General features: G+C 47.5%; 1 protein-coding gene across 1 annotated transcript in view; it reads left to right on the forward strand.

Annotated features, from left to right (window-relative positions):
- Positions 1–22,732, forward strand: part of TBK1 (TANK binding kinase 1) — a 110,116-nt gene that overhangs the window by 39,362 nt on the left and 48,022 nt on the right. The window contains exons 5-8 of the mRNA XM_075342458.1: positions 221–402; positions 2,925–3,085; positions 4,505–4,615; positions 20,550–20,729. Coding sequence (XP_075198573.1) covers positions 221–402; positions 2,925–3,085; positions 4,505–4,615; positions 20,550–20,729 — 634 coding nt within the window. The remainder of the gene's footprint in view (positions 1–220; positions 403–2,924; positions 3,086–4,504; positions 4,616–20,549; positions 20,730–22,732) is intronic.

Here is a 22,732-nt window from a genome sequence, read left to right on the forward strand (position 1 = left end):
TAATAGTTAATGGAACCCCTCTGCTTCCGTTTGCATCAGTTATGCAATGATCCATTTAACCACAAATTGCCTTTGTCAATGCCTCTTTGCAAAAGGTAATGCGAATATAGCCAAACTGTTAAATATTGAGGCAAAGTTCTATATTTTTAGCTTTGTTATATTTTTCCTTCATGTCGTCTACAAACATGAACTCTACAATGACTGAGGTTTCTACCTCTAGTGGCAGGAATGAACCACCTAAGAGAAAATGGAATAATACACCGCGACATCAAGCCGGGAAATATTATGCGAGTCATTGGTGAGGACGGACAGTCAGTTTATAAATTGACTGACTTTGGGGCAGCCCGGGAATTGGAGGATGATGAGCAGTTTGTTTCCCTCTATGGCACTGAAGAATATCTGGTAATTGATGGGGCATTGTTTTAATGATTGACTTGTCTCTATCTCAGTATAACACTTATTGTTTTTTTCTTTTTCTATTCATTCACTTTCTTTTCAGTTTTGATGAACATTTACATGTAATCTGTTGTTTTGTTTTTTTTATTACATTTAGAGGATCAAAATCGGTTTTGGTTATGTGATCATCAGATTTGATGATCACACTGGGTAGAGATAAAGTAAATACCCATCACAGGTTTTCATCCCCCAAATATAACAAATTATATTTTTATATTAATGGATGGCAAATAAATAATGAAAATAAAGGGATTAATTTATCTCTATGGGAAGCGGTCAGCTAAATGAGATCACTGCAGTGATAAAATCCTTGGGCCATCTTTGTAATACTTGGATAAAAATGGCTCCGACAAAGAAAGACACAGCAGAGAAAAGGAGGGTGTCCGAAGCATGTGACCTATATCTGTATTACTCTGCTAGTCAATGTTATGGAGGGAGCAATTTATTTCACTAAAGAGGTCCTCTGGTTGTACACAGCATCTACTTGTTTCCTTTGTTTTAACACTAGAAGTCCCAGGAATTTGGAGCTCTATAGGGTTCCAATGGTAGAAATGTTAAATGACCCTTCTCTGGGACCTCTAGTGTTAAAAGGTGGGCTGCAAGATGATTAGTACAACCCGAGCCATGGTAGTATGAATCTGGGACTAGCTTAGGAGTTATAGTTCAAGTAGGGAACAAAGAAACTTGTTTTGGGGATGGATCTCGGTTGCCTTTTTCCCACTCCGCCAACCTTTCTAGGCTATTGTATCCATATTCAACTATGGGCACACTTGGGCAGGAGCTATGCCTTCCTAGGCTATTGTATGCATATTCAACTATGGGCAAAGTTGGGCAGGAGCTATGCCTTCCCATTCCCTGAGCTGCACATTTTCTCTTGGTGTTTGAGTGATTGGTGGGATTTTCAGAACTTGGACCCCACCAATCTGCTTCCAATTAAAAGGCCCACAAAAAAAAAAGTTAAACAGAAGTTAAGTTACATTCAGTCCCCTTAGGCCCGTTTCACATGTCAGTGAAAAACAGACGTTCTTCACTGACGTGTAAAACACGGACTTGTCCCTCCGAAAATGATTTTTATTTTATATGCACGTTTTTTTCTGGCACGTGTTTCACGGATCACACCACTGCGTGGTCCGTGGGACATTAGTGATGCCAGAAAAAAATGGACATGTCTCCGTGCGGCAATCACGGACACGCGGGTACGCCGCACGGAGACACGTGCAGTGAAAAATCACTGTGAGCAGACCCATTCATTATAATGGGTCTGCGTATGTCAGTGATTCTGGTACCTTTAAAAAAAAAAAGCACAAACGTCCCAGAATCACTGACGTGTGAAAGGGGCCTTACCAAGACGTTAATTCACATCCAAATGCAGTAAGTGGCTAACAAACATTCTGAATGCGGTATGGAATGCTTTGTGGGGTGCTAGTTTTAAAGTAACATATTTTTGATGATCTCTGACATAAAGGCTCCTGAAAGCTCCATTGAAAGTGAAATAATCCTTTAAAAAAGAAAAAATTTGGATTTGTAAATTTTGTTGAAAAATCGCTGCTAAACTTTTAAGCCTTCTAACATCCCATTCAAAAAATGTTTAAAAAATACTGATATAAAGTAGACGTATGGTAAATCTGGTTCACTGGTAAAAAAAAAAAAAAAATCAACTTTGAAACTGCCTTTTTTTTTTTTTTTTTGAATCTTTTGGCAAAACTTCAGATATTGTTTATAAATATTTGTAAAATCATATCAACCTTAATTTACCATCAACATAAAGTACAATGTGTCACACACAAACCTTGTCAGAATCCCTGAGATGTGGAAGCATTCCAAAGTTATCATAAGGTGAGACCGGTCAGATTTGAAAAATTGGGCTTGGCTAGGAAGGTGGAAATATTCTTCGGCTTGATGAGGTTAAACCATGGTTTTTCTCAAACGCTCCAGCATTTCAAAGACAAACATTAATACTTGCAGATGCAGTGCCTTAAAGAATAGATTAAAAAAAATCTATTTTTAAGATTATAATCCCCAGAACTGACGCTTGTTTCTCTTCTAAGGCTACATGCCCACGATCAGTACCCACTGCATCCTGGACCCAGTGTTTTTTGACCTGCTGGGCCGTTAATCTCCTCCGCAGGAACAGCAGCTGTTTGTGCCCACGATCAGGGTTCAAGGCACTGCGGTCTTTCACTGGGTTCACTTGCAGACTCCACAGCAAAGAATTGACATGTTTGCAGCTTGAAGAGCCGAACCGCAGGTCAGCTTACGCTGCGAGCTGTACACCCACAGTGGGCATGGGATTTCTAGAAATCCCATCCACTGAGCTTGTACTGTACATTGCAGCGTTTTGGACACGGCTGAAACAAGCTGCATCCAAAACGCTGTGAACCCTTATCATGGGCACGCAGCCTTAGACTTCATTGTTGTACTTTAACAACATACAAAATATCTTTGACTAATAGAAGTTTATTTTATAGCACCCAGATATGTATGAACGTGCGGTGCTTCGAAAAGAACACCAGAAGAAGTACGGTGCCACCGTGGATTTGTGGAGCATTGGAGTGACCTTCTACCATGCCGCAACTGGCAGCCTTCCCTTCAGACCCTTCGAGGGTCCTCGTCGTAACAAGGAAGTCATGTAGGTCTTTAATATACCTGTTGGCCCAGTTTCTGCTAGTATAAATAGAGATGTTAAAGAGAATCAATTCGTGTACAATATGCATTGGTCATTGGACAGCTGCAATGGCAGTTTTACCTTCCATCTTTCTAGTGGCATCTCTCCTCTTCTAAAGTCAGATTGGACAGGAGTATATGGGCAAAACTGATTTGCTATGCCTATTGTAATCTGAGGGAGGTGGTGCATGAAACTGAGAATTCTCTTTTTGGTGTACTTCGATGCACCAAAGCCGTAGCCAGCATTAGGCATATAATAGTATCTAGGGGTGAGCAAATAATTTGCCGAGACCGTGACTGTTGCAAAATGCCTAACTAGTTAGTTGAAATTAATTATGTTCAATATTAACATATTATATTGTTACTGTACTGATGCATATTTTTTGTCTATTGAGCAGATCACAACCATAATAATATATTGTACTGATTTTTATAAAGGTTATAAAAAGCAGTAAATCATACTGCTCCTCTATTCCAGTCCTTGTACTATGATCAACAGCTCTCCCAAAAACATTATGATGTCCCCATAGCCACTACCCACAGTTTACTGGACCCACAGCTCCCCACACAGTATACTGAACCCCATAGCCTCTCATACATAGTAGGATGCCACTACAGCCCCCAATATAGTATGGTGCCCCCCACAGCCACACAGTATGATGTCCCCATTGATGATTGCCCATGCAATATGATTATCTGCCCATTGCAGTACGATTTCCCCCTAAAAAAGTATGAACCCACATACAACATGACACCCACACAGTATGATTCACAGTAACTCCCTATATACAGAATGATGACTCACGATATGATTCTTCATAGTCCCCAATACATTGTGATGGCCCCTTCAGTCCACAAGAATATGATGACCCCACAGCCTCCTATATATATTATGATGATCTCTATGGAATTCCTGCAGTCCCCAATGCATGATTCCCCACAGCCTCTCAACACAATATGATGGCCTTTTATAGCACCCTTAACACAGTACAGTATTATCTTCCACAACTCCCAAACACAGAATGATGACCCTAAACTATTATTTCCCACAGTTTTAATCAAAGAATGATGAACTCCTCAGTATGATATCCACAGTGCCCAAACATAATGATAGCACCACATACAACTTCTTCAGGTGAATTAGAAATAATAACGAATACTACTCCCCTCACCACCAGATCCTCGTCGCGCTCCTCCGGTCTAATGACGTCATTGTGCCTGCTGCACCGAGACACTCAGTAGCAGAGGCTGCATGTTGGAAGATGGAGCCGATGGCTCCCTCCTCCAACGTCGTATTCACCGCATCGGTATCTGCATACACTGCCAATATACAGTCTTGGGAAAAATTCTTATAAAGATGTGTATAATATTCCTCTGCCTGCAGGTATAAAATTACTACCGGGAAACCATCTGGTGCAATATCAGGTGTCCAGAGAGCCGAAAATGGTCAAATAGAGTGGAGTCGGGAATTGCCCTTTAGCTGTAATTTGTCCTTGTAAGTACATATAATTGCTGAATTGCATTAGCTTTTTCATGATCTTGTTAAGCAAAGTGAAACAAGAACACTGACATATATACGGTATATTTTAGTTGATAGATAAGTAAAGTAGTAGATTTGCACCAGTCAAAATGTGGGTGCAGTTCTCCAAATCTACTGGCAAATTGATGATAATATACAAGACAAAGAGGTCGCACTGCAAGTATAGCAAAAAATGTAGAAAGTGTGTTCCATCTACACAACATTTCGGCTCAAAATGTGAGGCTTTAAGTGTGTAATTTGGCATGGAATACATTTCTTTCATGTGTTTTGTTATATTGAATTGCGACCTCTTTTCTTCTATATATACATAGATGTTACATGTATCTTTTACTAATCTGGATTCTCCCTGGAATCATTGATTACCGTGTTGCATATGGTAGACATAAGGTTTAGGGTATGTGCACATGACGTATCGTATATGCTGGCGTACCCACCAAGCTTTACAAGAGGCAAGACACTCCAGGAAAACATCAGCAATCTATTTCCTAAAGCTTTGTTTTTGCCATATCACTGGTAGTTTTTTGCAATGGATTCACTGCCAGAAGTTGTTTTTCCTTTTTGGTTTTACTTATCAACTAATGATAGCTTACCTAGGGGAAACCACCTGAAGAATGGTCAGGTCACTTCTTCTATCTGCTTTGCGTGTTTGGAAATGTGAGGCGGTTAAAGGAGGACCTGTCAGCCGCCTTACCTCATTAAACTGCCACCAAGTCTGTATTATACCTTTTTTGCCTGCATTGTAACAAGCAATAATGCTTAGCGATTGCTTTATAAATGTAAAATTCGCTTTAAACCCTGCACTCGCACTATGTAGATCAGCGGGTGACTAGTCAGGAGGATCTGGATTTCTCAGGAATAATTGCATAGGTTAATTCTTTATAGTATTTCATTAGGTCTTTTTCAGGTAGGTTAGAGTGTATCCACCTGAAAAAGATGGCGTGTGCACATAGCCCTAAGTTTTAGGGGGCTTTTCCCTTTCAGAACATTCCCATACCTGGTGCAAGTTTATTTTTAAATAATAATAATGATAAAATGAACGTGCTTTACTCACAGTGCCTGGTTCCATCGCCAAGTCTCCACCGATCCTCTTAGTGTCTGTTATTGGCTTCAGTGCTGTCGCCGAGATGTCTGTGTTACAGCCAATAAATGATATCTTGAGCATCAGCACAGATTTAGCGATGGGCACAGTGAGTAAAGTGTGCTATGTTTTATTTGTAGTAACCAACTGTGCCCTGGGACCAGGATGTTCTGCTGGGCGACCATCCCTTTAAACCATTCCCGTAATTTTAATAAACCTCCTGGGCTGGGGTCTGCAAGTATGGAGGGGCCTTAGGCGCTGATCCCGCTCCATATTTTGAAGATGCTGGCTACATTACATAGCTGGCACCTGTTCTAATAGCCATTGCCAGACTCAGCCCTTTGAGGGACTGATGGGATACCATGTTGAAGGCCCCCGTGGCTGTCATCTTGGTACTTCTGTGAAGCTCAGCCACAAGCTGCGTTCCATAGGAGACTATAATCTTTCCTCAACACTACAATACTATAGTATTGCAGCATATAACACACTTGATAAGATGATTTGAGTCCATTAAGGTGACAAAAAAAAGTTTTAACAATCAAATAATTAAAATCAGCCCTCTTTTCCCCTTTTTAAAAATAGAGGAAAAAAATGAAAACATATTTGGTATTGCCGTGACTGTAAAATATAAATATAGCCATTTAAAATGAACTAAACTTTTGTGGTAAACACGGCAAAGAGGAATTGCACTTCTTTAATCACCTCACGTCCCTAAAAAAAAAAAAAGTTGTATATAATATATATATATATATATATATATACTAGAAGGTGGCCCGATTCTACGCATCGGGTATTCTAGAATTTACGTATTGTGTAGTTCATGTATGATTTTTGTTATATATATATATATATATATATATATATATATATATATATATATATATATATATATATATATATATATATATATATATATATTAGAGATGTTGTTGTGTGTAGTTACCAAGTGTTTGTGTAGGCGCTGTACATGTTCTGGGTGTTGTCTGGGTGTGGCGGGGGGTGAGAGCGGTGTTGTATGTGTGTTGCGTGTGTTGCGTTGTTTGTGGAGCGCTGTGTGTCTGTAGCGTTGTGTGTGTGTGTTGCGCGGTTTGTGTGTGTGTGGTGTGTTTTGGGGGGAGGTATGTTTTGTGCAATGTGTGTGTTGTGCGGTATGTGCGTATATTTGTGTGTGCCGCGGTGTTTGTGTGTTGGGTGTTGTGTGTGTGCAGCGTTGTCTGTGTGTGTGGGTGTCTGTGTAGGGCAGTTGTTTGTGGTTCCCAGTGTGTGTGTGTGTGTGTGTGTGTGGTGTGTTGTGCAGTGCGCGTGTGTGTGTGTGTGTGTGTGTGTGTGTGTGTGTGTGTGTGTGTGTGTGTGCATCAGCCTCTCTTCTCTCAGCCTACCTCTCCCAGCCTCCCTCCTCCCAGCCTCCCTCAGCATCAGCCTCCACCAGCATCAGCCTCTCTCCTTCCAGCCTCCCCCAGCATCAGCCTCCGCCAGCATCAGCCTCTCTCCTTCCAGCCTCCTCCAGCATCAGCCTCCCTCTCCCAGCCTTCCCCAGGATCAGCCTCTCTCCTCCCAGCCTCCGTCCTCCCAGCCTTCCCCAGCATCAGCTTTCCCCTCCCAGCCTCCCTCAGCATCAGCCTCTCTCCTCCCAGCCTCAGCCTCTCTCCTTCCAGCCTCCCCCAGCATCAGCCTCCCCTTCCCAGCCTTCCCCAGGATCAGCCTCTCTCCTCCCAGCCTCCTTCCTCCCAGCCTCCCCCTCCCAGCCTCCCTCAGCATCAGCCTTCCGCTCCCAGTCTCCCCCAGCATCAGCCTCCCCATGCATCAGCCTCTCTCCTTCCAGCCTCCCCCAGCATCAGCCTCCCCTTCCCAGCCTTCCCCAGGATCAGCCTCTCTCCTCCCAGCCTCCTTCCTCCCAGCCTCCTTCCTCCCAGCCTCCCTCAGCATCAGCCTTCCGCTCCCAGTCTCCCCCAGCATCAGCCTCCCCAAGCATCAGCCTCCACCAGCATCAGCCTCTCTCCTTCCAGCCTCCCTCAGCATCAGCCTCCCGTTCCCAGCCTTCCCCAGGATCATCCTCTCTCCTCCCAGCCTCCTTCCTCCCAGCCTCCCTCAGCATCAGCCTCCACCAGCATTAGCCTCCACCAGCATTAGCCTCTCTCCTTCCAGCCTCCCCAAGCATCAGCCTTCACCAGCATCAGCCTCCCTCGTCCCAGCCTCCCCCTCCCAGCCTCCCCCAGCATCAGCCTCTCTCCTCCCAGCCTTCCCCATGATCAGCCTCTCTGCTCCCAGCCTCCTCCAGCACGCCGTGCTCCTCTGCCGACACTCACACACCCGATCGCATCCACTCACACACACCCGATCGCATCCACTCACACACACCCGATAGCATCCACTCACACACACCCGATCGCATCCACTCACACACACCCGATCGCATCCACTCACACACACCCGATCGCATCCACTCACACACACCCGATCGCATCCACTCACACACACCCGATCGCATCCACTCACACACACCCGATCGCATCCACTCACACACACAGACACTGACGATATCGCACATACGCGCTTATACTCACAACATCCGGAGGTATCACATGCTTCTGGCCATGTGATCCTCCCGCAGGTCCTGGAAGCTCACAACACAGTATCGCCGCCGAGAAGCAAGCGATATCCCAGGATGTTGTGAGTATGTGGATGCGATGTGATGTGTGAGGTGTGTGTGTGAGTGTGATCTGATTTGTGTGTATGTGTGTGCTGTTATGTGTGTGTGCTGTTATGTGTGTGTGTGCTGTTATGTGTCTGTATTTTCCGCCGCTGCAGGACCTTGATGTGTGGATGCGATGTGATGTGTGTGTGATGTGTGTGTGAATGTGAGCCGGTGTACACTGGTAACTATGATACACATCGGGTAACTAAGGGACCTTAGTTACCCGATGTTTATAATGGTTACCAGCTTTCACGGCCTCCGTCAAGATCCCAGCATCGCAAGGTTATGTCTGGCGATGCCGGGATCCTGACGGAGCCGGTGTAGAAGCAAGTGATATCCCAGCATGTTGTGATGTGGGAGGTGTGTGTGAGAGCGAGTGTGATCTGATGCGTGTGTGTGTACTCACCTGGGAGTCGCGGCTCCGTGTCAGTTGGGCCAGAGCGAGCGTGCATTGCGTGAGGGGGGCGGGGCCTGCAGAGAGCCGGGGAGAGAGGCCAATCCGTGTGGGGGGGCGGGGCCATGGCGAGCCCAGCGGCCAATCAGCTTTGTGTCACCGTAAGGACACAATTTCGGAGCATGACAGACAGACAGACATAATAAGGCAATTATATATACATATATATATATACACACACACATATATATATATATATATATATATATATATATATATATATATATATATATATCACATATATATATATATATATATATCACATATATATATATGTATATGTATATGTGTGTGTGTATATATATATATATAAATATAAATTAGGGCATACATACAATGTTTTAATCACTTCATATAAAAGAAATATACAGTTAGGTCCAGAAATATTTGGACAGTGACACAAGTTTTGCTATTTTAGCTGTTTACAAAAACATGTTCAGAAATACAATTATATATATAATATGGGCTGAAAGTGCACACTCCCAGCTGCAATATGAGAGTTTTCACATCCAAATCGGAGAAAGGGTTTAGGAATCATAGCTCTGTAATGCATAGCCTCCTCTTTCTTTTTCGCTCCTAATTGGGAGACCCAGACAGTGGGTGTATAGCTACTGCCTCTGGAGGCCGCACAAAGAACTACACTTAAAAGTGTAAGGCCCCTCCCCTTCTGGCTATACACCCTCCCGTAGGAGTACAGATTCCTCAGTTTTAGCTTTGTGCGCAAGGAGGTCAGACACGCACGCATAGCTCCATTGTTTTTAGTCAGCAGCAGCTGCTGACTATGTCGGATGGAAGAAAAGAGGACACATATAGTGTCCCCAGCATGCTCCCTTCTCACCCCACTTATGTCGGAGGTGTTTGTAAGGTTGAGGTACCCATTGCGGGTACGGCGGCAGGAGCCCACATGCTGATTCCTTCCCCATCCCTTTTTACAGGGCTCTGGGTGAAGTGGGATTTACCGGTCTCCAGGCACAGAGACCGTGCTCCATCTACAGCCCCTGGAGAAGATGCTGGATGGAGCGGAGTACATCAGGGACATGGCCCTGCATCCTCAAGGTACTCTGTGTCCCCGTGTATCTGGCGCTCACACCGCAGCATGCTGGGTGTTGTAGTGCGCCGGGGGACATCAGCGCTGCGGCGCCTGTGCCATGGCCTCATTCAGCTTTGCTGAAGCAGGCACATTTATGGGAATAGGACGCGCCGGCCGCTGGGACTGCGGCGCGGCTGGCACTTGTAGTGCGCCGGGGACTTCAGCGCGGCCTGCGCTTTTACGGCGGCCGCGCTGATAACTACAGTCCCCGGCTTTTGCGGCCTGCTTCCTTTCGTTCCCGCCCCCACACCTGCCAGTCAGGAGAGGGGCGGGACGCTGCCCACGTCCAGAACTCGGTCGCGCCGGCCGCTCGAACAGCGGCGCGGCTGGCACTTGCGGTGCGCCGGGGACTTCAGCGCGGCCCGCGCTTTTACGGCGGCCGCGCTGATAACTCGAGTCCCCGGCTTTTGCGGCCTGCTTGCGTTCGTTCCCGCCCACAGACCTGCCAGTCAGGAGAGGGGCGGGACGCTGGCCAGGGCATCAGCGCTGAGGGCTGGAGTCGTTTTTACATACTCCAGCCCTCACAGTCAGCACAGAGGGGACACTGTTCCCGCACTTTTGTTTGGGAACTCCCACGGACCGCCCCTCTCCACAGTAGCCGGCAGCCATTCTTGCAAGACACGCTGAGCTGCAGAGGGGAGCCGGGGAGACCCAGACAAGGCATTCAGCCTCTTACCCGCTGTTCAGCGGGCGGTAAGCAGCCCTCAGGGCTCACCCCCTCTTGTGCTCGTAGTATTCTTAGTATTTTGTTGCTACAAATACTTGGTATTACATAGCGCTGGTCGCCCTTTGGCTATAGACTCTCTCACATGCAGAGAGCCAGCAGCATGTCGCCCGTAAAACGCAAGGCTGCCAAGGCACAGACATTGTATGCTTCCTGCACCGCATGTGGGACTTTTCTACCGGCAGGCTCCACGGACCCCCATTGTGTGCAGTGCTCGGCCCCTGCGGCGCTTGCACAGCCGGGGCCTCTGCTGGACGTGTCCCAGGGTGTACCACCTGTGAATGCTGTCCAGGTGACAGGAACTGAGTTTGCAGCTTTTGCTGACAGAATGTCTCTCACTATGTCACAAATTCTTGACACATTGCGAGCTAGGCCTGTACTTCAGACCACGGACACTGTGCATGTATTGCCCCCTGGTCCCCCTCAGCTCCTAGCTCCGGGACGGGCATCTACACCTCAGGGTGAAGACTCTGACTCGGACGATGGCCCCGGGCAGCCTAAGCGGGCTCGTTATGACGGGCCTTCACATTCATCTCAATGGTCTGGATCCCAGCGGGATGAATCTATGGGTGATGAGGCGGACTTAACTGATCAGGATTCTGATCCTGGGACCGCTCTCAATCTAGATACACCAGATGGTGACGCAATAGTTAATGATCTTATATTTAACATCAATAAGATGTTGAATATTTCCCCACCAGCTCCTCCTGTAGAGGAGTCAGCTTCGCAGCACGAGAGAATCCATTTCAGATACCCTAAGCGTACATTAAGCACTTTTCTGGACCACGCTGACTTCAGAGACGCAATCCAGAAACCCCACGCTTATCCTGAAAGGCGTTTTCCTAAACGACTTAAAGATACACGCTACCCTTTTCCCTCTGAAGTGGTCAAGGGTTGGACCCAGTGTCCAAAAGTGGATCCTCCAATTTCCAGGCTTGCAGCCAGATCCTTGGTTGCTGTTGAAGATGGAGCGGCACTTAAAGATGCCACTGACAGGCAGATGGAGCTCTGGCTGAAATCCATCTATGAAGCGATTGGAGCGTCATTAGCGCCTTCTTTTGCGGCCGTATGGGCACTCCAAGCTATCACGGCCGGGCTTGCGCGAGTCGACTCTGTCACACGTGCATTTGCCCCGCAGGTAGCACCATTGACCTCGCAAATGGCGGCATTCGCGTCGTACGCGATTAATGCTGTTCTTGACGCTACAAGCCGCACGGCAGTGGCGTCAGCCAACTCAGTTGTTTTGCGTAGGGCTCTGTGGTTGAGACATTGGAAAGCAGATTCTCATTCCAAGAAGTGCTTAACCAATTTGCCTTTTTCTCGTGACCGATTGTTTGGAGAGCGTTTGGATGAAATCATCAAACACTCCAAGGGTAAGGACTCTTCCTTACCGCAACACAGACAAAACAAGCCCCAACAGAGGAGGGGTCAGTCTGGTTATCGGTCCTTTCGAGGACAGGGCAGGTCCCAATTCGCCTCGTCAAAAAAGACTCAAAAGGACCAGAGACGTTCAAATTCTTGGAGGTCTCAGTCACGCCCAAAAAGACCAGCCGGAGGAACCGTTGCCAAAACGACGTCCTCCTGACTTGCGGTCTCCGATGCCCACACCCGCGGTCGGTGGGAGGCTGTCCCACTTTGGCGACATTTGGCTAGCAAATGTCAAAGACCGTTGGGTGAGAGATATTCTATCTCACGGGTACAGGATAGAGTTCGGTTCTCGTCCGCCAACTCGTTTCTTCAGAACTTCACCACCACCAGACCGAGCCGATGCTCTGTTGCAGGCGGTGGCCGCTCTAAAGGCGGAAGGAGTGGTGACCTCCGTCCCTCTTCAGGAACAGGGTCAAGGTTTTTACTCCAATCTGTTTGTGGTCCCAAAAAAGGACGGATCGTATCGTCCCGTCCTGGATCTGAAGTTGCTCAACAGACACGTAAAAGTCAGGAGGTTCCGGATGGAATCCCTACGCTCCGTCATAGCCTCAATGTCTCAGGGAGATTTTCTAGCATCAATAGACATCAAAGATGCGTATCTCCACGTGCCGATTGCACCAGAGCATCAGCGTTTCCTACGTTTCGTCATACACGACGAGCACCTACAGTTCGTAGCGTTACCCTTCGGTCTGGCAACAGCCCCCCGGGTCTTCACCAAAGTCATGGCAGCAGTAGTAGCTGTTCTGCACTCGCAGGGTCACTCGGTCATCCCGTATCTAGACGACCGGCTTATAAAGGCATCCTCTCAAGAAGCATGCCAACACAGTCTGAAGGTGGCGTTAGACACTCTCCAGACTTTCGGGTGGATTATCAACTTTCCAAAGTCTCATCTAACCCCGACCCAATCTCTGACTTATCTTGGCATGGAGTTTCATACTCTATCAGCGATAGTGAGGCTTCCAATGGACAAGCAGTGCTCGCTACGGACCGGAGTGCAATCTCTCCTTCAGAGCCAGTCGCACTCACTGAGGCGCCTCATGCATTTCCTAGGAAAGATGGTAGCAGCAATGGAGGCAGTCCCGTTCGCGCAGTTTCATCTGCGCCCTCTACAATGGGACATTCTACGCCAATGGGATGGGAAATCGACGTCCCTCGACAGGACTGTCTCCCTCTCTCAGACTGCCAAGGATTCTCTACGTTGGTGGCTTCTCCCCAACTCATTGTCACAGGGAAAGTCGTTCCTTCCCCCGTCCTGGGCAGTGGTCACGACAGATGCGAGCCTATCAGGGTGGGGAAGCGGTGTTTCTCCACCACAGGGCTCAGGGGACGTGGACTCAGGAAGAGTCCACCTTGCAGATCAATGTTCTGGAAATCAGAGCATTCTACCTTGCCCTGCGAGCCTTCCAACAATGGCTGGAAGGCAAGCAGATTCGGATTCAGTCGGACAATTCCACGGCGGTGGCGTACATCAACCACCAAGGGGGAACACGCAGTCGCCAAGCTTTTCAAGAAGTCCAGCGGATTTTGACGTGGGTGGAAAGCAGAGCGTCCACCATATCTGCAGTTCACATCCCAGGCGTGGAAAACTGGGAAGCAGACTTTCTCAGTCGCCAGGGCATGGACGCAGGAGAATGGTCCCTTCACCCGGACGTGTTTCAACAGATCTGTTGCCGCTGGGGGTCGCCGGACGTCGATCTGATGGCGTCACGGCACAACAACAAGGTCCCAGTTTTCATGGCACGGTCTCACGATCACCGAGCGCTGGCGGCAGACGCCTTGGTTCAGGATTGGTCGCAATTCCGACTCCCCTATGTGTTCCCACCTCTAGCATTGTTACCCAGAGTTCTCCGGAAAATCAAGTCCGACTGCCAGCGAGCCATACTCGTCGCTCCAAATTGGCCAAGAAGGTCGTGGTACCCGGATCTGTGGCATCTCACGGTAGGCCAACCGGGGGCACTACCAGACCGTCCAGATCTGCTGTCTCAAGGGCCGTTTTTCCATCTGAATTCTGCGGCCCTGAACCTGACTGTGTGGCCATTGAGTCCTGGATCCTAGCGGCCTCAGGTTTATCTCAGGGAGTTGTTGCCACAATGAGACAGGCTAGAAAACCATCCTCAGCTAAGATCTATCACAGGACGTGGAAGATATTCTTAGCGTGGTGCTTGGCTCAAGGGTTTTCTCCCTGGCCATTTGCATTGCCAATTTTTCTTTCCTTCCTGCAGTCTGGGTTGGAAAAAGGTTTGTCCCTTAGCTCGCTTAAGGGTCAAGTCTCCGCGTTATCCGTATTCTTTCAGAAGCGCTTGGCACAGCTTTCTAAAGTACGCACGTTTCTCCAAGGAGTTTGTCATATCGTTCCTCCTTACAGACGGCCATTGGAACCCTGGGATCTGAACAAGGTTCTCCTTGCTCTTCAAAAGCCGCCTTTCGAGCCTTTGAAAGAGGTTCCCCTTTCTCGGCTTTCACAAAAGGTAGTTTTTCTTGTAGCGGTCACGTCTCTTCGAAGAGTGTCCGAGCTGGCGGCGTTATCTTGCAAATCTCCCTTCCTGGTATTTCACCAAGACAAGGTGGTACTGCGTCCAATTCCAGAGTTTTCTCCCAAGGTGGTTTCTTCCTTTCATCTCAATCAGGATATCACTTTGCCATCTTTGTGTCCGCATCCAGTTCACCAATTTGAAAAGGGTTTACATCTGTTGGACCTGGTGAGAGCACTCAGGATTTACATTTCTCGCACGGCGCCTCTACGCCGTTCGGATGCGCTCTTTGTCCTAGTCGCTGGTCAGCATAAGGGATCGCAAGCTTCCAAATCCACCCTGGCGCGGTGGATCAAGGAACCAATTCTTCACACATACCGTTCTGCTGGGCTTCAGATTCCATCTGGACTGAAGGCCCATTCTACCAGAGCCGTTGGTGCGTCCTGGGCGTTGAGGCATCAGGCTACGGCTCAGCAAGTGTGCCAGGCGGCTACCTGGTCGAGTCTGCACACGTTTACCAAACACTATCAAGTGCATACCTACGCTTCGGCAGACGCCAGCCTAGGTAGACAGGTCCTTCAGGCGGCGGTGGCCCACCTGTAGGAAGAGGCTGTATGACAGCCCGTTCATGTGGTATCTTTTTACCCACCCAGGGACTGCTTTTGGACGTCCCACTGTCTGGGTCTCCCAATTAGGAGCGAAAAAGAAGGGAATTTTGTTTACTTACCGTAAATTCCTTTTCTTCTAGCTCCAATTGGGAGACCCAGCACCCGCCCTATCTGTTTTTAGGGTTTCGTTTTTTCGGGTGCACATGTTGTTTTTGAAACTGTTATTGGCTTTCCTCCTTCTTGCTTTGGTACTAAAACTGAGGAATCTGTACTCCTACGGGAGGGTGTATAGCCAGAAGGGGAGGGGCCTTACACTTTTAAGTGTAGTTCTTTGTGCGGCCTCCAGAGGCAGTAGCTATACACCCACTGTCTGGGTCTCCCAATTGGAGCTAGAAGAAAAGGAATTTACGGTAAGTAAACAAAATTCCCTTCTTTTCAAGGGACCAAAAGTAATTGGACAAGGGACTCTAAGGGCTGCAATTAACTCTGAAGGCGTCCCCCTCGTTAACCTGTAATCAATGAAGTAGTTATAAGGTCTGGGGTTGATTACAGGTGTGTGGTTTTGCATTTGGAAGCTGTTGCTGCGACCAGACAACATGCGGTCTAAGGAACTCTCAATTGAGGTGAAGCAGAACATCCTGAGGCTGAAAAAAAAGAGAAAAATCCATCAGAGAGATAGCAGACATGCTTGGAGTAGCAAAATCAACAGTCGGGTACATTCTGATGAAAAAGGAATTGACTGGTGAGCTTGGGAACTCAAAAAGGCCTGGGCGTCCACGGATGACAACAGTGGTGGATGATCGCCGCATACTTTCTTTGGTGAAGAAGAACCCGTTCACAACATCAACTGAAGTCCAGAACACTCTCAGTGAAGTAGGTGTATCTGTCTCTAAGTCAACAGTAAAGAGAAGACTCCATGAAAGTAAGTACAAAGGATTCACATCTAGATGCAAACCATTCATCAATTCCAAAAATAGACAGGCCAGAGTTAAATTTGCTGAAAAACACCTCATGAAGCCAGCTCACTTCTGGAAAAGTATTCTATGGACAGATGAGACCAAGATCAACCTGTACCAGAATGATGGGAAGAATAAAGTTTGGAGAAGAAAGGGAACGGCACATGATCCAAGGCACACCACATCCTCTGTAAAACATGGTGGAGGCAACGTGATGGCATGGGCATGCATGGCTTTCAATGGCACTGGGTCACTTGTGTTTATTGATGACATAACAGCAGACAAGAGTAGCCGGATGAATTCTGAAGTGTACCGGGATATACTTTCAGCCCAGATTCAGCCAAATGCCTCAAAGTTGATCGGACGGCGCTTCATAGTACAGATGGACAATGACCCCAAGCATACAGCCAAAGCTACCCAGGAGTTCATGAGTGCAAAAAAGTGGAACATTCTGCAATGGCCAAGTCAATCACCAGATCTTAACCCAATTGAGCATGCATTTCACTTGCTCAAATCCAGACTTAAGACGGAAAGACCCACAAACAAGCAAGACCTGAAGGCTGCGGCTGTAAAGGCCTGGCAAAGCATTAAGAAGGAGGAAACCCAGCGTTTGGTGATGTCCATGGGTTCCAGACTTAAGGCAGTGATTGCCTCCAAAGGATTCGCAACAAAATATTGAAACTAAAAATTTTTTTTTGGGTTTGGTTTATTTGTCCAATTACTTTTGACCTCCTAAAATGTGGAGTGTTTGTAAAGAAATGTGTACAATTCCTACAATTTTTATCAGATATTTTTCTTCAAACCTTCAAATTAAACGTTACAATCTGCACTTGAATTCTGTTGTAGAGGTTTCATTTCAAATCCAATGTGGTGGCATGCAGAGCCCAACTCGCGAAAATTCACTGTCCAAATATTTCTGGACCTAACTGTATATGTGTGTATATATATATATATATATATATATATATATATATATATATATATATATATATATATATATATATATATATATATATATATATATATATATATATATATATATAGATATATAGATATATAGATATATAGATATATAGATATATAGATATAGATATATATATATATATATATATATATATATATGCCTTATTCTGTCTATCTGTCTGTCATGCTCCAAAATTGTGTCCTTACGGTGACACAAAGCTGATTGGCCGCTGGGCTCGCCATGGCCCCGCCCCCCCACACGGATTGGCCGCTCGCCCAGGCTGCGCCCCCACACGGATTGGCCAGCCGCTCGCCCAGGCTCCGCCCCCCCCCCACAGATTGGCCTCTCGCCCCCGCACCCTGCAGGCATTGGCAATTCGGCCACGCCACGCCCCGCCCCCCTCACGCAATGCACGCTAGCTCTGGCCCCGCCCACTCCCTCCCCCCGCGCATTCCCCGAACTGACACGGCTGTCACGGAGGTGAGTACTGTACTTCCCCCCCCCACCCCCCCCGCGCATTCCCCGAACTGACACGGCTGTCACGGAGGTGAGTACTGTACTCCCCCAACCCCCCCCCCCCACTCCCACCCCCCCCCACCGGCCCCCGCTCGTACGGGAGTGGTGTGGATACGTTGGTTACTCGCATGGTTACAAGCGCATCAAGGTCCTGCTGCGGCGGAAGATCCACACGCACACACTCGGCCTCGATACTGTGCTGTTGTGACCTTCCAGGACCTGACGGAGGATCACATGGCCAGAGGCATGTGGTATCTCCGGATGTTGTGAGTGTGAGCGCGTATGTGCGATATCGTCAGTGTCTGTGTGTGTGTGAGTGTATGCGATCGGGTGTGTGTGAGTGTATGCGATCGGGTGTGTGAGTGTCGGCAGAGGAGCACGGCGTGCTGGAGGAGGCTGGGAGCAGAGAGGCTGATCATGTTGAAGGCTGGGAGGGGGAGGCTGATGCTGGGGGAGACTGGGAGGGGGAGGCTGGGAGGAAGGAGGCTGGGAGGAGAGAGGCTGATCCTGGGGAAGGCTGGGAAGGGGAGGCTGATGCTGAGGGAGGCTGGAAGGAGAGAGGCTGATGCTGGGGGAGGCTGGAAGGAGAGAGGCTGAGGCTGAGAGGAAAGAGGCTGATGCTGGGGAAGGCTGATGCTGAGGGAGGCTGGGAGGGGAAAGCTGATGCTGGGGAAGGCTGGGAGGACGGAGGCTGGAAGGAGAGAGGCTGATGCTGGCGGAGGCTGATGCTGGGGGAGGCTGGAAGGAGAGAGGCTGATGCTGGTGGAGGCTGATGCTTGGGGAGGCTGGGAGAGGGAGGCTGATGCTGAGGGAGGCTGGGAGGAGGGAGGCTGGGAGAGGTAGGCTGAGAGAAGAGAGGCTGATGCTGGGGGAGGCTGATGCTGGGGGAGGCTGGGAGAGGGAGGCTGATGCTGGGGGAGGGTGGGAGGAGGGAGGCTGGGAGGAGAGAGGCTGATGCTGGGGAAGGCTGGGAGGAGAGAGGCTGATGCTGGGGACAGAGAGGAGAGGCTGATGCTGGGAGGAGAGAGGCTGATGCTGGGAGGAGAGAGGCTGATGCTGGGATGAGAGAGGCTGATGCTGGGAGGAGAGAGGCTGATGCTGGGAGGAGAGAGGCTGATGCTGGGAGGAGAGAGGCTGATGCTGGGGGCAGAGAAGCTGATGCTGGGGGCAGAGAAGCTGATGCTGGGGGCAGAGAAGCTGATGCTGGGGGCAGAGAAGCTGATGCTGGGGGCAGAGAAGCTGATGCTGGGGGCAGAGAAGCTGATGCTGGGGGCAGAGAAGCTGATGCTGGGGGCAGAGAAGCTGATGCTGGGGGCAGAGAAGCTGATGCTGGGGGCAGAGAGGCTGATGCTGGGGGCAGAGAGGCTGATGCTGGGGGCAGAGAGGCTGATGCTGGGGACAGAGAGGCTGATGCTGGTTCAGCATGGGGGATGGAGCACGATGGGGGGGTGCGCAGCATCGGGGATGGAGCACGATGGGGGGTGCGCAGCATCGGGGATGGAGCATGATGGGGGGTGCGCAGCATCGGGGATGGAGCATGATGGGGGGTGCGCTGCATGGGGGATGGAGCACGATGGGGAGTGCGCTGCATGGGGGATGGAGCACGTTTGGGAGTGCGCACCTCCCCCCAACACACACACACACACACGCGCGCGCACTGCACAACACACCACACACCACACACACACACACACACACACTGGGAACCACAAACTGCCCTACACAGACACCCACACACACAGACAACGCTGCACACACACAACACCCAACACACAAACACCGCGGCACACAAATATACGCACATACCGCACAACACACACATTGCACAAAACATACCTCCCCCCAAAACACACCACACACACACAAACCGCGCAATACACACACAACGCTACAGACACACAGCGCTCCACAAACAACGCAACACACATACAACACCGCTCTCACCCCCCGTCACACCCAGACAACACCCAGAACATGTACAGCCCCTACACAAACACTTGGTAACTACACACAACAACATCTATATATATATATATATATATATATATATATATATATATATATATATATATATATATATATATATAACAAAAATCATACATGAACTACACAATACGTAAATTCTAGAATACCCGATGCGTAGAATCGGGCCACCTTCTAGTGTATATATATATATATATATATATATTTATATATATATATATAATTTCTTTTATATGAAGTGATTAAAACATTGTATGTATGCCCTAATTTAGTATCAGTAAAAATTTGATTGCTCATGCAAAAAAACAAAACCTAACCCAACTCCATCAATTGAAAAATAAAAACATTACGTGCCTCAGAAAGTGACAACACAAGGCAAAACTTTCTTTGCAAAATTCAGAACTTTTTTCATCATTTACATTAACTCTTCTATTTACTGTAAGTTTGGTAGCTCATTATTCACCCTGACCTACACAATATAATTTCATAGTCATTTTACCATACAATTAAAACAAAACTTGAAAAAAAAATGGAATGCGACCAAAACTTTAACTTGTTATCCCACTTGGAATGTTGTTTTTTATTGTTTTTGAATACATTGACTACATCTATTTTGCTATACAATCTATCCTGTACCTCACGCTACAAACATTAAGCCCTCATACAGCCATGTTGATGGAAAAAAAAAATGTTATAGCTCTTGGTTGTAGGGGAGGAAAAATAAAAATTTCATGGTCATTAAAGGGTTGATCTTGTTCAAAAATAGTTTTTTTTTCTTGTCTGCCTTCCACGTTTCTCTAAAGAAATATATTTACTACACTTTACTATGTACTTTACGAAGACCACTGTCTATTGTTTGGGATTAATAAATCGTACAGTAAGGCAGATAAATGAATTTTTGTTCCTGTTTTACTTTTTCTAGTGGCCTACAAGCACTTTTCACTCCAGTATTGGCAAACATCCTAGAAGCGGATCAGGAGAAATGTTGGGGATTTGACCAGTTCTTTGCCGTAACTAATGATATTTTTCACCGAATTGTGATCCATGTCTTTTCTCTTCAGCAAATGACACTCCACAAGATATACATTCATGCATACAACATGTGAGTTTGAGATTATGGTGAGAAGTTGGAACACTTTTAAAGAGTTAAGAGTTAACTACTGGGATTTGAAGCAACGCCCATTGTTTGGTATTAAAGAGGGTTCTCCAAGAATTTGATAAATGTCCCCCATCATGTACCGTATTTTCTGGTTTGTAAGACGCACTTTTTTTCCTCCCTCCAAAACTGGGGGGGGAATAAGGGTGCGTCTTACAAACCGCATATCGCTTACTGGGACTGCAGTGGTTGCACAGGGTCGGCAATTTGGAGGGGGTGTTAATGTAGTGGAGCAACTCAAGAGGGTCAGTGTGCAGCAGTGGAGGGTCGACGATACTGCGGTTTCGCGGGGTGTCAAGTCGGCGAGTGCCATTGATCTGTTGGTGGCCTCAGAGGAGGGGGTGTTGCGACTCGAGGGTTTATTTGCGGCAGCAGAGAGTCAGCGATACTTCGGGATTATGGGGTGTCGCAGCAGTGGTCGCCATTGATCGTGGGGCTGCTTTGAATCGCCAGCAGTTGACACGACCGACTTAAAGAAAATGGCCGCAGAGGCCAATCTGTGGACGCGCCGTCTCCTTGGCTATTTTGTTTAAATCCATCGCATCAACCGCCGACGATTCAAAGCAGCCCGCAGATCAATGGTGCCCGCCGCCGTGACACCCCACGAGCCTGCTGTGTCGCCAACCCACCGGACACCGACCCTCTTGAGCCTCAACACCCCCTCCTCCAAGCCTGCAGCATCGCCTACTGTGATCTTCCTAAGCCGCTAACTCCTTGTGAGCGAATATAAGACGTACTAGGATTATAAGACTGACTGTCATTTTAACACTAAAAATTATTTTTTTTCCTATTTTATGCCTTCAAATTTGAGGTGTGTCTTATAATCCAGTGCATCTTATAAAATGAAAAATACAGTAATTCATACAGCAGTCTGACGTGTCAGGATTGGCTGCACTCTGAAGACACACAGCTACTGAAACCTGTGTTTCAACTGACAGAGGAGCTGTATTGAAAGCACACATACCTTTTATAAGCTGATAAGAAGGTCTGTAACATCAGAAGTAAATCTCCTTGGCAGACTGAACATTGAGGACTGTGACTGGATAAAAAAATCTTTGTGCTCAGTCAGTCAAAAAGATTTATTTTCCTTTGTCAGTTGAGACTGTTCAGCTTTATACTTCTGTTTGTCTTGTCACACGATTAGGACTGACTACAGTGTAAATGCTACTTGTCCTGTCACACGATTAGGACGGACTACAGTGTAAATGCTACTTGTCCTGTCACACGATTAGGACGGACTACAGTGTAAATGCTACTTGTCCTGTCACACGATTAGGACGGACTACAGTGTAAATGCTACTTGTCCTGTCACACGATTAGGACGGACTACAGTGTAAATGCTACTTGTCCTGTCACACGATTAGGACGGACTACAGTGTAAATGCTACTTGTCCTGTCACACGATTAGGACGGACTACAGTGTAAATGCTACTTGTCCTGTCACACGATTAGGACGGACTACAGTGTAAATGCTACTTGTCCTGTCACACGATTAGGACGGACTACAGTGTAAATGCTACTTGTACTGTCACACGATTAGGACGGACTACAGTGTAAATGCTACTTGTCCTGTCACACGATTAGGACGGACTACAGTGTAAATGCTACTTGTCCTGTCACACGATTAGGACGGACTACAGTGTAAATGCTACTTGTCCTGTCACACGATTAGGACGGACTACAGTGTAAATGCTACTTGTCCTGTCACACGATTAGGACGGACTACAGTGTAAATGCTACTTGTCCTGTCACACGATTAGGACGGACTACAGTGTAAATGCTACTTGTACTGTCACACGATTAGGACGGACTACAGTGTAAATGCTACTTGTCCTGTCACACGATTAGGACGGACTACAGTGTAAATGCTACTTGTCCTGTCACACGATTAGGACGGACTACAGTGTAAATGCTACTTGTCCTGTCACACGATTAGGACGGACTACAGT

The sequence above is a fragment of the Anomaloglossus baeobatrachus genome, chromosome 4 (genome assembly GCF_048569485.1).
Source record: "Anomaloglossus baeobatrachus isolate aAnoBae1 chromosome 4, aAnoBae1.hap1, whole genome shotgun sequence".
In the NCBI taxonomy this organism is placed as follows: domain Eukaryota; kingdom Metazoa; phylum Chordata; class Amphibia; order Anura; family Aromobatidae; genus Anomaloglossus; species Anomaloglossus baeobatrachus.